The sequence below is a fragment of the Megalobrama amblycephala genome, linkage group LG1, assembly GCF_018812025.1.
Source record: "Megalobrama amblycephala isolate DHTTF-2021 linkage group LG1, ASM1881202v1, whole genome shotgun sequence".
In the NCBI taxonomy this organism is placed as follows: Eukaryota; Metazoa; Chordata; class Actinopteri; order Cypriniformes; family Xenocyprididae; genus Megalobrama; species Megalobrama amblycephala.
Window position 1 is genome coordinate 3,592,973 of NC_063044.1, and position 17,346 is coordinate 3,610,318.

At 37.8% G+C, this 17,346-nt stretch overlaps 1 protein-coding gene across 2 annotated transcripts in view; it reads left to right on the forward strand.

Annotated features, from left to right (window-relative positions):
• adgrl1a (adhesion G protein-coupled receptor L1a) overlaps nucleotides 1-17,346 on the forward strand; it is a 113,677-nt gene that overhangs the window by 60,679 nt on the left and 35,652 nt on the right. For both annotated transcript variants that reach the window (XM_048167280.1, XM_048167348.1), the window contains exons 4-11: nucleotides 3,483-3,690; nucleotides 3,953-4,217; nucleotides 4,361-4,688; nucleotides 5,244-5,546; nucleotides 7,019-7,122; nucleotides 9,439-9,624; nucleotides 13,402-13,440; nucleotides 14,899-15,079. In XM_048167280.1, the coding sequence (XP_048023237.1) occupies nucleotides 3,483-3,690; nucleotides 3,953-4,217; nucleotides 4,361-4,688; nucleotides 5,244-5,546; nucleotides 7,019-7,122; nucleotides 9,439-9,624; nucleotides 13,402-13,440; nucleotides 14,899-15,079 (1,614 nt within the window). The remainder of the gene's footprint in view (nucleotides 1-3,482; nucleotides 3,691-3,952; nucleotides 4,218-4,360; nucleotides 4,689-5,243; nucleotides 5,547-7,018; nucleotides 7,123-9,438; nucleotides 9,625-13,401; nucleotides 13,441-14,898; nucleotides 15,080-17,346) is intronic.

Consider the following 17,346-nt stretch of genomic DNA (forward strand, 5'->3'; position numbering starts at 1 on the left):
GCAGCAGCTGGGGTCGGTGCAGTGTGTGTGTGTGTGTGTGTGTACGTGTGCATGTTTGTGGGTAAGTTGCTTGTATCACCCTCCATGTAGTTGAGCAGACACTTGGACAGGCTTCCGGGAGCTTTTCTCAGTGTAACCTAGATTACAGCCCCTGGCATTAATACTGCATAAAGAAAGCTTTAACCCTGTGACACGGTATGGAGTTTTCAACCCGGCATGCAAGGCTCAAATATTACTTCCTCCATAGACTCTGACTCACAGTGTATAGGAATGACCCTTCTTGGCCTGTTCTGTTGGTGACTGTTTGGGGAAAGTGTGTGCTTGTGTGTGTCTGATAGTGTGTTGCATTTGTCCCAATTTCTTTTAAAACTCAGGGTGCTCGTTCTTTGTTTTATGGGTCACCCATATAGAACGGGTCAATACAGTGCATTTCCGTTCCTCTCAGGAAAGCACTGCCTCCCTACTCTTAGATGAGACTATTAATATGCTTTAGTTCAGAGATGCTGATTTGTTTGTTCCTCTTCATAGTTCCTATTGTAGATTGACATTTTTCAGTGACAATGGTATTAGTAGTCTAAATACCGGAGTATGTAAGAGGATTGTTTCTGTATTTGTTGAGAAATTGTCAGACAGCAGTAGTTTAAATTCCACTGGATTGGACCTGTAGAGAAACAGTGGAATTTAAACCATCTTGCTTCCCAACACAAGCTGCTTTATGCTGGTTAGTGCTGGTTTAGTGTGAGGATAAGCATAGCAAAACTATGCTGGTGAAGCTGGATGACCATTATGATCTTTCCTGTAAAGTTGATTGACCAAGATTTTTTAAGATAGTCTGTTAGGATCACCAGCACGTGTGAATGTTGCAGGTGTCTATTGTACATGACTATAATTGTAATATTTGCCCAGTTTGATAACTTTGTGTTCAAGTAAATTATACCACGTAAGTCATACCAATCTGTTTTCTTGGAACATGAAACCAACTACAAAACCCAGATTGAGCACCATTTTAAGACTGAAGGCCATTTATCATCTTGACCAAGATGGTCTACCAGGGCAAAAGCAGGTTCTCTTAATATCTAAACTAGTGTTCCCTAACCCTATTCCTGGAGGCACACCAACAGTACATATTTTCAAACTATTTCTAATCAACTCCACCTGATTCAACTCATCAGCTACTTAGAAACTCCAAGTCTTGAAATGATTAGACATAATGTGATAAAATGTGTACTGTTGATGTGCCTTCAGGAACAGGGTTGGGAATCACAATCTAAATTACCTTGACTAGCTTGGACCATAGACGTGCAGTTAACAAGTCGGTGAAACTATTCGTACAACATGATCTTTCTGGTTCATCTGACTGACCAGACAGTAATGCTGTCCAAGTTCTTTATGACGCCTGGTGAGATTAGCATCAAAATGGTGCAGCTATACTTGTTTTCTCAGCAGGGCATTTCTAAGAAGAGTTAGTGCTTATTTCGTCTATATTATGATTATGGAATTTTTTTACCGTATCTTCAGGATGAAGACTGCACTATAGGTTCATAATTCATTTATCTTAACCTGAAGGTATTTCTGTAGCTATCGACCAAATTATAACAATTATCTGTATGGTGTGCATGGGTGTGTGTCTCTGTGTGCATGTGTATAATTTACTAATTACAAAACGCCTTTCAGTTTGGCTCTTAGTTTCTCATCTTTGCTGTATATATGTGTGTGAGTGTGTAGCAACAATAAGTACTGGCTGTCTGGGACACACATAGCCTATGGCAGGAAAACCCCACTAGCTTATTGCCCCCCCCCCACCTCCCCACCACCCCATCCTCACTATCCGCACATGCTCACAGCAGTCCCTTGTGACGTCAGTACTGATGATGTCTGCTTTCTTTTTCCATAGACACCCCTAGCTCCCTTTCCCCACACCCCCCAGCAGTAGATATATTCTCTCAGGTCCCATGCTCTCTCAGTCTGGGAGTGAGAAACTGCGTCAGCCAGCTAATTCACACCAATCCCAGGTGAACGACCTCCTTCAGAGTACAGAGATACAGATTGGTGTGTGTATGAGTGTGTGTGTCTTGATCAAGTACCCCTAGCAGATAAAAGTTGAGCACTGCAGTTGTTTTCGTACATGACTGGCATCCCAACATTCGTCCTTATTCAACATTAAACACACACACAGACACAACATTACAGCTGTCCTTTGTGGCAAAGCAAGTACCAACTTTATACAGAGGCCTTGTCTCAAGTGGCACACTTAATGTGGACTTGTAGTAATGGTGCCTACATGAGTTTTCTACAGATAATAGGGTATCCCATTGGTCATTTTAAATATCAAAAGGGTCACAATGCATGTTCCCTTTGGTGCCCTTGGTGCATACATTTGTTCACACGTATACTCAAACGAGGACTGCGGGTACCATTTGGGCCACTGATGTAAGAAAACCCTGCTGGAAATTCAGTTCCATACCAGCTGAAGGTGGTCAGGCTGGTTTGTTGCTGGATTAAGGTGGTCTACTAGGTCTAACTTTCTTGTCCTAGGTGGTCTTCCAAGTTTAAACCAGGTCCATTCATCTGCTAAATCACTGTTTCCCAAAACTGTTCATGGGCTAACCCCAACACTGCACATTTTTTCTTGCTAGTCCAAAACACCTAATTCAAGAATCCAAGACCTGAAATTGGTGTGTTAGATAAAGGTGACATCCAAAATGTGTCCTGTTGTGGATAATCCAGCACTATAGTAGGGAAACACTGTGCTAAAGAATCTAGACCAGATTGGACCAGCTAATGACCATAATTTTCAATTTGGTACAGTTTGAACAATATAAAATCAGAGCCTGTTTTCCATGTTGGTTTGTGGAACAGGGTAACTGGCTTGCTGCAATTCCAAAGTGGTCTACCGGCTCTGACCAAGATGGTTCACCAGCGTGAAACCAGGTACACCAGTCAGAAGTCCAGCTAACAAACTATCTATGCCAGTTTGCTCCTTAATGACCACAAATGATTGGTCAATCTTGAAACAATGTAAAATCAGCTACCATCAGGAGCTGGTGAGTTTCCAGCAGGGAAGATGAAGCAGGGGCAGGGTTTAAAAAATGATTCTAGCAATGTATGAGTACCAGCAGCCAGGATTGTGTCATCTCCCCTCACCAGCCTTTAGTCCATTGTGCAGATACTTGACTAATGAACATTAACACTCTTTCATTAGAAGAATGGTCATTTATCTCATGTCCTCTCTCCCATTTCTCTCTTCCTCTTTCTTGCTGCCTCATTGTCTTTCATATTATCGTCCCTCATGGCCTCACACCAACTCCCCTTTTTTCTTTATCCTCCATCTATCCATTTGTCTTCCCATCAAATTTCTTCTCTTTTTAATCCTATCACCATCATTCTGTGTATTCTTGCTGTCCCCTCCTTGTTATTTCATCTCTCCCTCTCTTTCTCTCCCTTTCTCTCTCACTCCTGCTCTCTCTCTTCCACGTCTCCAGTCTTTGTATGTCCTGGGACTCTATTAAGGGTGCAGGCAGCAAGTTTGCTGCAGGAGGCGGAGCATCAGTCGGGGGCATGGTGTAAGGATCCCCTGCAGTCTGGCGACCGTCTTTACGTCATGCCCTGGACTCCGTACCGCACAGACATGCTGTACGAGTATGCTTCATGGGAGGATTTCAAGCAGAATCGAGCCACAACCACCTACAAGTGAGTGGGGACAACAGCTTGGGTCTACAACCAATGACCATACCTATGTACAGTCTACAAAATAATGATTTTTTTTTTTGTATAGAGTTCTTGATTTATAGAGCTCTTGAGTTCTTAAGAGGGATTCTTGAGTTTATTTTTGTTACATTATAGATTATAGATTAATTACATTTCACATTGTCATATTGATTATACGTATCCTTCCTTGACAAGTTTTTCATTTATAGTAATCCATCTCAAATATCGCACTCTTTTCCCACAGGCTGCCAAATCGTGTGGATGGAACAGGCTTTGTTGTGTATGATGGTGCTGTTTTTTACAACAAGGAACGCACACGAAACATTGTGAAATACGACTTGCGCACACGTATCAAGAGTGGAGAAGCCATAGTTAATAATGCCAACTACCACGACACCTCACCATACCGCTGGGGGGGCAAGTCTGATATTGACCTAGCGGTGGATGAAAATGGTCTATGGGTCATCTACGCTACCGAGACCAACAATGGACGACTGGTGGTCAGCCAGGTCAGTGTCACTGAACAGTGCAATTTAAGATATTGGATTTCAGCTGAGATCAGAATTTCGATTTCATTTTCCAGAACTGTGGAGTAATCAAATTGTTGTATCAGACTTGAAATCTGAACACTTGCCTTTTTGCTGTCTTTCAGGTTAACCCCTACACCCTGCGCTTCGAAGGAACCTGGGAGACCAGCTTCGATAAGCGACTGGCATCCAACGCCTTCATGGCATGTGGTGTTTTGTATGCCGTGCGCTCTGTTTATCAGGATGACGACAGCGAAGCAGGTGGAGATCTGGTTCTGTATGCGTACAACACCAACCGAGCACGGGAAGAGTCTGTCCACATTCCCTTCCCCAACCCCTACCAGTATGTGTCCTCTGTGGACTACAACCCAAGAGACAATCAACTTTACGTCTGGAATAACTACAATGTTCTGCGCTACCCCCTAGAGTTCGGCCCACCGGATCCCACCGCTGGTAAGTGACAGAGAAAGAGCTAGATCAGCGGGAGGCAGAGGCTAACAGACAGTTTGATCTGTTAAGTGTCAGCGTTCTGTTAGTGTTCCCCTCTGTGTCTTCAATACATTGTCTTTATGGTTTAATTAGCAGTGGTCATTAGCGTTTTGTCAGATCAGAAAAAGATTTCTAATCAATTATTCATTCTCATCTTCTCGCCATGAACATTCTCTGCCTGTCTTCTCTCTCTATCTCTCTTTCTTCTCCTGTATTTTGCTCTATCCAGTTCTCAGGGGGACTGCAGGAACATATAGTCATGCATTAAAGACTAACAAATGCTCCTGCTGCTTTAGTTATCTTCTTACCAACTTTCTCATATTCCTTTTGCAAGACACATCAAACGTTTAGGATTTCTTTTCTTCTATTTTGTCTTCTTTTTTCATCTTCATCAAACATGTGCCGACATTCTCGCTGACACTATAGGTGTTCTGAATCTGCTTCTCTGCCTCTTACGCTCTTGTTGCCTCAGTTTCAATTTTCTTTGCATTCCCGTCTGTCGTTCTCTCTTGCTCTCAGGTCCACTAGTCACCACCCAAATGAGCAGCAGCACCACCACCGCAGCAAGACCCGTCACTTCCAGCTCCATCCCCTCAACCATGCGACCTCTGCCCCCAACCGCTCACCCGATAGGGGCCATCAACAAAGCACCAGATCTGCGACCTATCACTGCCACCGTACCGGTGACTCGCAGACCCTTGCGCGTCCCACCCCAGGGCCCTGAGCTTCAAGTGTGCGAAGCCAGAGTATCCAGAGGGGTGCAGTGGCCCGCCACCCAGAGGGGGGAGACCGTAGACAGACCGTGCCCTAAAGGATCACTGGGTGAGTAGTAAATGATGGTGTGACTGTTTATCGATAGATTAAAAGTATAGATGCTTTCACAAATGGCAATCTGAGTCCTTGTTCTTGTCAGTTGTGACCTCTTCATTTGATTTCATTCTAAAAAATTCCCAGCCCCCCTCCCCCCAACTGATAGTTGAACGGATATCTATAAATACTACAGCAGAATGTCTCAGTGCTGCTTGACATTTTAACGTGTTGCACTTGATTACAACATGATGCAGTGGCAGAGGGAATCGGCTTTACAGAAGGAAGGGTGTATGATGCTTATGACATAAAGGTCACGCAATGTTTGTTGAGACAGCTCTTCATATAAGTGTTCGTTTTGTTTGGTCTACCCGTATTGTGTCTCGGTTTATGTACACATCTTTGTGTATACGCCCATTTCTTTGTATGGAGAGCTTGCTTCCTTCTCCTCCACATCTCTATATTCTCTCCAGCTGGCAGGTCCTCTTGGGAGTCATAGATAAAAGGCAGTCCCTTGCAAATGAAGGAGTGATCTTCAAACTCAGCATGGGTTATCCCTGCGAAACTGCCGAATTAAAAAATGAGCTGCTAGACAGAGTACAGACGACAACAACCCCCGTCCCCCTCCTTATTTCATACAACCGCTGCATCAAATGCCTCTTTCTTGTCGTGGGAGAAAAGCATTTCCTCCCTCTGTTAGCATCTCTCTCTCCTAGCCACCGACAAAATGCTGTCTTTCTTCTGTCACCTTTTTTCCATCACTGAAATGACAGACAAGTTAAATTAGCAGCGGCTTTAATTGGTGAATCCTGGCAGATCCTTCAAAGCCAATCTATTGTGGATGAAGGAGTGGAGAGGAGAGAAAAGCAGACAGCGTATGAGGGTGAGCGAGTGAGAAAGCGAGGGAAGGAAAACTCCCGGTGTCTCTGATCTCGCTGTAGCTGCTATAGTGCTGCTTCACTCCTCAATAACATTTCCTCTCTCTTTTTCTCTTTCTCCCTCTCTTCTTTTGAGCTATTTGTGTTGTGGTTGCTGGAAAGGCCTGCCGTTTGTTTGATCCCAGCATGTTGTCCTCTCTGTGAACTCAGCTAACTAAACAACTCAACTTAACTGAAAATGAGGAGTGGCAGAAGGTGTCTCCCTCGAGGTGTTTTCTCAGCATTCAGAGGCGCTGATGGGATGGCCGTGCCTGGTGTGTGATCTTACACAAGTGTGTGCAAGAGTGTGCGATGGCGTTCATGTGTCAGCAAACTCATTTCCACAGGAAAAAAGTGTTTTTTCGTGAAAGGTTTCACAGTGAAGCTCTGAGCAGCACTCTCGCTCTTTCTTACTCTTACTTTCCACACTAACTCAAGATTTGTATTGTATAGATTATAATTATTTCTATATATCTGTAGTCTTATTTTCTCGAAACCATGCTGTTAACCTTTAGTAAATAAAAAGACATTATCTCTCTCCATCCTAACATCTGGTCTTGTGTTTTTTAGGCATTGCCTCCTTCCAGTGTCTAGCTTCTCCTGTGCTGTGGAACCCTCGCGGCCCTGATCTAAGTAACTGCACCTCGCCGTGGGTCAACCAGGTGGCCCAGAAGGTGAGACCACTAAAAAGTTAAGGCTTGCTCTGACCCCCCCATTCCCTGTTCTGCTCTGTCCGCTACCTCAGCTATTATCATTCCGGCCTCAGCTCACATTTCCGCACATAGGTCATTCTTTTGACATGATTTGGAATAAAATCTCTCTATTCTATCTATTTCTAAAAGAGAGTTTAAAAGCATCTCAGGTGAAAGTCACACTGCACGTACACATCAAGGACTGTTTGTTCTGCTTTTCACATATTACAAAGCTTGCAGTTTTATTTTAAAACATTTTTGACATTTTTTTCCCCTGTTGTCTGCTTACTGCATATTAGTCAAAAATGTTTTTGACTGTGTATTAGTCAAAAAACAAAAAACATTTAAAATTTTAAATGTAAAAAATGTCTATTGGTCACTCTTTCTTTGATCCGTCATATTAAATGGACTTATGTTACTTTAAGACTACTAGAATGAAATTAGCTCTAGTTTTTTACTGATGATTTGCTCTTTACTGCAGGTTTGTTCTCAGGTCTAATATAGTTTGCACTGCCTCCTAATAAACTAGTTGCTGTGATGTCCATCATTAATGTTAATCAAAGAACAGAAAATTGTAGCTTTAATAAGGATTAATCTGTATTTAATTTATAAATTATGCAGTGAAGACTGTAAATTGTTTGATAACTTAGACAGGTTAGACAGGTTATTATGGATTTGTGTTAAGATTGTTTAACACTCATGGGTCGGGAAACGCACACGTTTTGCTGGATTTTTTTTTCACACAGCAGCAAAATCAACTTAATAAATACATAATTTTTTTGTCATACAGACAAAAGTAATATATCAATTGAAACTACAGAATGTCTTATTTGTGTACACTCACAATAAAAAACGAAATGTTGTGCTTTTTGCGAAATAAAGAAAACTAACATGATGCGTAAGCTGCTGTCTCTCATTCTGATAGTCTTAAGAAAATGAACTGTAACTTAGTGAATACTAATCACACAAACATGAGACATATGTCTAAAGAAACGTTGAAATTTCAGGTTTTAAATAATGTTAATAAAATCAAAAACAAATATTCTTTGTTTATGTAATCTGTTTGAAAAGAGAAAGATATCAGTCGTTCACGAGTCATCTCATTACCCACTGCGGCCACGGAGAGTGGGCACTATTCAAATGCAAATTCTGAGGCGATCAATGAGTGAGTGAACGCCCGCATCAGCTCGGAAAAATGTATCAAGCTTTGTCAGATTCATGTACATTGTTTTGAGACACAGTGAGGAATAATTCTGGAAGAATTTGCCTCAGAGGAAGAGTACTTTCATTTCGATTGACTTATTTTTTTTTTTAACCCAAATAAATGTTGAAATTGATAGCTTTTAGTTATACTGTAATGTTGAATGTCTATTATTAATGTTTTTTGTTTGTTTGTTTGTTTTTTTCATAGAGACATTAGTACCAGTATTAGTATCAGTGATACTGGCCTTCATTCATAAAAAGATGCTATTAAAAAAAAAAAAAAATTGATATATTAATTTGTTTTTAAAAACAAATACATTAATTTGGAATAAATGTGAAATTATATAAAAATATTAAAAACTCCAATGTTTTTAATCGTGAATAGTTACAGAAAAGAAATGCTATTAATTACTTAAATTTTTAATAGATTGACAGGACTAATAAAAACTAAAAATGAAAATTAAATAAAAAAAATACTACATTTAAATATTTATATTACCAAAACGGTAACACTTTATAATAACTGCACGCTATGAATCATTAGTTAAACATTAGTAAATAGTAAATTAGTCAATTCATCATTTATATAGCATTAATAGACATTAGTAAGCAGTTTATAAATACAGCTGTAAATGCTTTTTTTTTTTTTTTTATTTATATGCATATTTTATTTATATATTTTATTTTATTTATATGCATAATTTCTAAATTAAACCAGTTTTTTTTTTTTTTTGGTAATACCATATTGTACTTTAATGTACTTTCAAGTACCTTAAAAACACAACGGTATATGTTCTTTTTCTTATACTAAACGTTACATGACACATTTGCTTCAAGAAAATTACAGGCATATATGTTTCTGCTGTCATATCAAGTGAGCAATTTTATCACGTTTCATGCTTTCGTTTTATCCTTTTTGTTTTTTTTTGTAATAGCTTGATTTAGAGAGTCATTAAAGATTTGCTGTCTTTTGTCTGTGCGTTCAGCAGAATAAACCCAGAAACCCCCAGCTCACACCCCCACAGCGCACAGCAGGGGTTTGAGCTTTTGAGACCAGACTGTGTATGTGTGTGTGTGTGTGTATTCACTGTGTAGATAAAAAGCGGAGAGAATGCTGCAAACATCGCTGCTGAGCTGGTGAACCACACGCAGGGCCGCATTCACGCTGGTGATGTCAGTTCCTCTGTCAGACTCATCGAGCAGCTATTGGATATATTAGACGCACAGCTGCAAGCACTCAGACCCGGGAATAAGGAATCGGCAGCCAGGAACTATAATAAGGTGACAAATGCACACACGTACTCACACACACACACACACACACACACATTTGCCCTTTAAACAAACCCTTCATGTTCTGTTTGCTGCCACATCAGTGTGCACAGGAATACCCTCTCAACTCATACCCTTGACATGAATGGAGGCTCAGCATATACCTATTTCTGGCTCACTTCTTTCCCCCTTGTAATGCTTTAGTAGCTCATTTTCAATTGAAAATTTGAATTGTAAAAAGTTATTATATTAATGTTAATATTGTTTGAAAATTAATTGAAATTAATGAAATATTAATAATTATTCATAAAAAGAAATATGAATATTTGGATCAGTTAATTGGATTAAATTGCTGTAGCTATAGCTAAATCAATATTACAATCAATTAATCAATTCATCCAACAGACGCTCAGTATTGAATATTAATTCTAAGAAAAGTGTATTTTTCATTACCAAAGAAAAATAATTCTTTCTTAGCATGTAAAAAAACACAGACACACAATCACACATACATTGGTAAAATAGAAAATGACAGTAGGAATGATGCAATGGAAAAGAGTCATTAAACCATGAAAAGAACCACCAGTCTCTGATTTCAAAACACCTCATTAAGAGGATTTTACTGCTTATCCTAAACCTCTGTTTAGTTAAAGTATTCGATAATTGCAGTGGAAGCAGTCTGTTGTTCTGAACAGGGTCTTGTTGATTCCGTGAAACAAAGGTGTTGAAGTTGCGATTGATTTCCTCTGCGTTGAATGATGAAAGCACTCACTTCACTTAATAAACTGAGGTTAAACCACTGGAGTCACATGGAGTACTTAAATGATGTCATTCCTACCTTTCTGGACCTTGAAAATGGTAGTTGCGTTGGATCTCTATGGAGGGACAGAAAGCTCTCAGACTTCATCAAAAATATCTTAATTTGTGTTCCGAAGATGAACGAAGGACTTACGGGTGTGGAACGAGACGAGTGTGAGTAATTGATGAAAGAATTTTCAATTTTTGGGTGAACTAATCGTTTAAATGAGCAATAATTAGGTAGGAGACACGATATGGGTGGGGTTACATTAACTAGTAGTTCATAAAACAAAATACCATACAAAAGACAGTACACAATGTCCTGGGATGTATGTTCATTTATAGATCAGTTCGTCTATAAATTAGTGCAGGAAAAGCTGTTTTAAGGCTGTGGGTCTTTCTTATGGCTGTTGCTTTTCGAATTTTCAAGCAATAAACAGAGTCTTATCTAATGGTAGCCCTGGTAACTGAGGCGTTTGCTGTCCTTTTGGCTCTTTTGGGTGATTGGCCATTAGTAAAAGTGGGCTTTAAAGCCTATTTGTTAAATTTAACAAAACATTATGTGTCTGATTTGTCTCGGTTGTTACAAAAGAATAATTGACCCTTGAATTATTAGAAAAAATAGTGCATACTTGAGGTGGTAATGCAGTCATGATCCGAAGCGGAGTAGTTGTTAAAAAAGCCCAGGGAACACTTCTTTTTCTGAGTTCCACTCCATCTCACACACAGTCGTGTCCGCACAGCATTCAAAGTATACCAAAGTCCCTTTCAAGGAAAGTCTGTTCACTTTGCAATGCCTCCACTATTTCTGGCATCCAAGACTAAGTCCTATCTACTTGAATAGGTGAATCCTGAACTAAAAATCATCAACAAAATATGACATGATCTATCCCATAAATGTTGCTTCTTATGCTCAAAATAGCGTTAAAAAACATATTTTTCAGGCTAGATCCATCAATGCCAATCGCGCATGTCAAAACACTGACTGTTTCTATAGACTTTATGCGCCAGAGAAACAAACGTGCGACCATCTTTAGAATTTTGAGTTTGAACTTCGGTTTTTGTGGTAGCACTGTATGTTTCTATGGCATTGCTATTGAAGAGTAATTAGCTGGTGGATTTATTCACTGTAGAGTTAATGAAAGCTATCATCAGCATTGTAACGTTTAAAGCAGATGTCACAACAAATGTCAGTAGCCCGGGGAGATTTTAAAACAAACAGTTCAATCAAAAATCTGTAAGATCTTACCTTCATGCTGTGGAAATACAAACAGGAAGACAGAACACAACAAGTGCAACGCTGAAAAGGGGCGGGGCTTTAGCAACCGGAGCTTCTGAAGGCAGCTGCAGTGACCAGATGATTTTAACAATCAGCAATTGTCTCTCTTATTTAGAAGGCGGGACTTATCACGCCATATTGCACGTTGCACTTTCTCACATTCATAAGTAATATGAGTGCATATAATTGCTTTTTAAACTCTACAAGACGTCAGAGGGCAGCACTGAGTTATGTCATTTACTCGGAAAGATAGAGGAAGCAAAATAACTTCGACTACTGCACAATACATCAAAACTGTGTATTGCCACCTTGTGGACTTTTCTTTCTCATCATTCACCTTGTGCATGTGTGCCGTACGTGCAGCATTATTCTGCATTACCACGCCTCAAGACGTTATTCAAATGTTTTGTTTCAAGGTTTTTGTCCTTAAAATGTACTTGTGTGTAGGACTAATTTCTTATGCGTTTCATCCCAAGCCTCCATTGCTAATTACAAAATGTAATTTTAGAGCTAGTAATAGAAGCTTGAGTCATTGTTATGCTTATTAAAGGGTTAGTTCACCCAAAAATTAAATTTCTGTCATTAATTACTCACCCTCATGTCGTTCCAAACCCGTAAGACCATTTTTGGAACACAAATTAAGATATTTTTGATGAAATTCAAGAGGGTTTTTTTATTTATTTTTTTATCCCCAATAGAAAGCAACGTAATTACCACATTCAAGGTCCAGAAAAGTAAAGTAGTCAATGTGACATAACATTAAGGTTGAACCACTGTAGTCACATTAAAACTGTCTTGAGTACTTTTCCGGACCTTGAATGACGGTAATTTCGTTGCTTTCAATTAAGGATAAAAAAATAAATAAAAAACTCTTGGATTTCATTAAAAATATCTTAATTTGTTTTTCCGAAGATGACAGAAGGTCTTACAGGTTTGAAATGACATGAAGGTGAGTAATTAATGACAGAAATTTTGTTTTTAGATGAACTAACCCTTTAATGAATTCATTACAGAGAGCAAGAGAGATTAAGCATATGGGAATTATCTGCGTCTGTGCGTCTCTCGACTCAACAGTGTTCAGCAGCAGCATCTCTACTAATAGCGAACTGCTTTAAGAACAGTTTAACTGCTACTACCTCGATACTGAGAAATGTACTATACTGCAGGAGAAGGAAAGCGTGCTTTCCATAGATAATTAAACGTAATTTAATAGGGAAAACATGGAAATAGTTTGTCATTTGTTTCACATAGTTTGTTATATCTGTTTGCTTGGTCGGTGTCTATGTGGGTTCTTTCGCTGTTGTAATCTGTAAGGTCCTGACTGTTATCATTTGGCAAAGTGTATAAATGACAAGTTTTATATTTAATATATATATATATATATATATATATATATATATATATATATATATATATATATATATATATATATATAATCCAAATCAAATCTAAACTTGTCAGCTGAACATCATGCAGATTTAGTTGGATAGTAAACAGTTGGTTGATTTCTACAACGTTTAACACCTTTTTTTTATATATATATATAAAAACAAACAAACAGACTACAAAATAAATATCATAGATGCAAATTATTATTATTATTATTATTATTATTATTATGTAGGCTCCATTAGATCTCGACTCTTGAACATGACTCTTCTGCATGAATATGTGTGTGTAACTGAAAGCTGTTCCATTGTGTCTTGCAGTGGCAGAAGCGAGAGAGGACCTGCCGGGCTTACGTTCAGGTATTGTGCAGCGTTATCTGTATGAGTTCACAGACGCACTTCACCTCTCGTATCTCTTCTTATCCTCCGTTACACTGCGCACATACACTGATACTCGATTCCTATCCCGCGACTGACTGTGAACATTTTATGACAACACTTTCTGCGAAGCCTGTATATAAAACGCTTTTCAAAGATATTAATATACATTCATAAAGTCGTTATGCATCTGGGCTTTCATCACACATCTGGGCTGTTCAGCTGTGGTCCTGAAGGGCTACTGTACTAAAATACTCTAATGAAATAAATAAAATATGTCTAATAGTTTGGTGTAATACTTAACGACCCATGATTTGCTACTTGCTAGTTGGTTGCAGGTGGTAATACTTCTCATTGTGCAACATGTGTCTTCTGTTTTTTATTTATTTATTAATTTTATTATTATTTTGGCTCAGTTTCCTTGAAGAAACTGTACATTTTAAATGCATGTACACCTCCGTTCAAAATATTGGGGTCAGTAAGATTTGTTTAATTCAGCAAGGATATATTACATTGATCAAGTGTGAAAGTAAAGATTTATAATGTTTAAAAAATGTTCTGTTTCTAATACATGCTCTTTTGCACTTTCTATTCATCAAAGACTACTAAAAATGTGTCTGTTTTCACAAAAATATTTAGCAGCACAACTGTTTTCAACATTGATAATATTAAGAAAGATAATAGATGACAATTAAATAATAAAGAGCATCAATCATATCAGAATGATTTCTGAAGGATCACGTGACACTGAAGATTGAAGTAATGATGCTGAAAATTCAACTTTGACATCACAGGAATAAATTACATTTTAAAATATATTCAAATAATATTATTTGAACAAATACAGTTTATAAATACCACTTTGATGAGCATAAGAGTCTTTCAAAAACATTAAAATGTGTTTAATGTTTAAGCAGTGTATCTGCTAAAAGTAAATTTGTGAATGTTTGAGAGTGAAGTCGCTTATAGAGCAGAATGCACATTTTGATTTCATGGGGTCTTTTAACATGGTACCGTGAAGTATTAAAATATTTTATATTGTTGGTTACTTTTAATGAAAAGATATAATGCATTACAGTGTGGCATTATGACCGCATTCATAATGCATAACATATACAGGCTTCCTAGAATGTGACATCCATATTTTTTATTGCATATGCCTACCTCAGATGAATTTTAACTGCGGCTGGTTTGTTTTTGCGCGTGTGAGCGCGAGAGAGAGAGCGAGAGACTTCTAGCAATGATAATGCTGTACGTCTTGCCCAAGGCTTTCTTTTAGCGCTCATGCCATTTATAATGGCCTATAAGATGTTGCTCCTTAGTAGAAATAAATTTCATCCGTTACATAAGATTCACAGAAAGCCGTGTTTAGTGATTTTTGATGTCAAATGTAATTCTAATGAATTGTAACTGTATATTTGTTTATGTATGTGTGCGCAGGCGGTTGTGCAGACCGTAGATAATCTCTTGCGTGCCGAGGCTTTAGAGTCATGGCAGGACATGAACAGTACGGAGCAGGCACACACTGCCACCATGCTACTGGACGTCATGGAGAAGGGCGCCTTCCTGTTGGCCAATAACATGTACAATAATCACTTCTCAGACCATGCTGCCAATGTCGGTGAGTGACTAACTTAAATATTGGGTTCGACTTTATTTTAAGGTGTCTGTATTAAAGTGTAATTATACATTTAAGTACTGTGTAATAATAATTAACTACATGTGTTTACTATAGTGTGAGGATGAGGGTTTGGTTTAGGGTTAATTGCATGTAATTATGCATAGTTTATAGTTATTACTACAGTAATAAAGTGTAAAGTGTTAGCAAATGTTGATGGCTCTTTCAAAAACATGACAATTTTGTGTTTCAAGATTGTGGTTTTTCCATTAGCAAGCTATTTGTTCCCGAGTGATTTAGTAGCAGTGTAGCTCAACTAAATGTTACATCTCTATTTGTTGTTTCGTATCCTGCCCACAGCTGTTCAGTCAAGCAAATTCACTGTCCTAGAATGTTGTCTCACCCTGAGGTAGCATTGGGAAGTCTGATTCATTATAGGGAATTATTCATTCTAATGGTTCATTTAATTGATATGTTTAAAGTATTGATTCAGCAGTCGTTACTCAGTTATGTTCACTGTTATACCTTTTTAATTGTTGTTTATTTTTGTATTTAGTATGACTATGTTCAAGACTTTCATCTTTTCTTTTTCTTTTTCTTTTTCTTTTTTCCCACTGTTAAAAATTTTAAGGCTTGGTACAAATTTGAATGATTTTTGAAAGAATTCCCTTATGCTCACCAAGGGCAAGGCTATATTTATTTGATCAAAAACACAGTAAAAGCTGTAATATTGTGACATATTATAACAATTTAATAAATGTATTCTATGTTAGTATATTGTGAAATTTAATTTATTCCTGTGATGTCAAAGTTGAATTTTCAGCATCATTACTCCAGTCTTCAGTGTCACGTGATCCTTCGGAAATCATTCTAATATGCTGTTTTGATGCTCAAATAACATTTCTTATTATTGTCAATTTTGAAAACAGTTGTGCTGCTTCATATTTTTGTGGAAACCGGCATACACTTGAAGAGTTTGGTTCCAAAACACAATAACTCCATTTTGATTAATTTGAGTAAAAAAGTGTTTTCTTTACCAAGAAAGTGGCAAGATGAAAACCACTATTTTCTGTTTCAAACTTTCACATAGCATCTTTTGGTTATAAATACATTAAAAATTCAAATCTACATTTTGATTTTAAAAAGTTTATTATAAAAACATATATTTTTTTTTCCCAAAATGCAATAAATCCATGACACTTGTTTTTTAAAAAAATGCAATTAATCCATCAATATAAAAGTTATTTTTATATTTTATCAAATTGAAAATACACAACAAAGTAAATTGATTCACATATATGACAAATAAACTTTGCCAATATTTATCTTATATTCAGGCATTTTACTAAAAATACATTCAGTCATTGCTCCCAAAATGAATTCAATGGGTCATCTTGTTAATGTCATAAATTATTCGTCATTACCGATTAAAGAGCATCTGGCGCCATCGTTAAATAAACACATTTGCCGAGTACATTGGTATTAAAAATGGCTTTTTAAAAAAGCCTTCAGTGTTTACAGTGAGTGGAATGGAGCACTGTGATTGGTTGAGCGGATATATCGCGTTCTGCAGAAAAAGGAGACTGCCGTTTGTCGCGTTTTGGAAAGAAAGGGAGAAAACATGACAGAATAACACGACGGATATCACATTTTGCGCAAAATTAATAAATGACTTTTCAATACCGACCAGATACAATACTGATTTTGGCGGAAACTCAATTTTTTTGGAAAATGGCGTTTATCGCGTTTTGGAACCAAACTCTATGCTTCTTTCTTTCAGGATTCTTTGGGCTTGTTTACACCTGGTCACTTCATATTTAGTTGGTCACTTCATATTTCAGTTTTCTCTGATCTGATAGCTATCCAAACATGAAAAGATAAATGTAATGTGTAAATGCCCTCCGAAACGCATTCGAGACGGATTTAAATCCGATCACTCAAACCACTTCTGGTGGTGGTCTGACACTCATTCCAAATTAAACGAAACTGACAGATATGACAGTCGCAGATGAGCAGCTGAGTATCTCTTCAACAAGCCGACACACAAACTGCTGCAAATTAAACTGAAAGCAAGTTGCAGATGCTCAAAACACAATCATCTTTATTAAAAGTAATGAGACTAAATGATCTCAACAGTGCTGATGCCACTGTTTCTCCTATCACGGTCTTTTTTTAGCTGATGATAAATAAAATGCAGCTCATATCTGTTGCTTTTGTTGACGTAAACTCCATTAAATTTGCATATAGCACAGAAATTAAAGATCAGATTT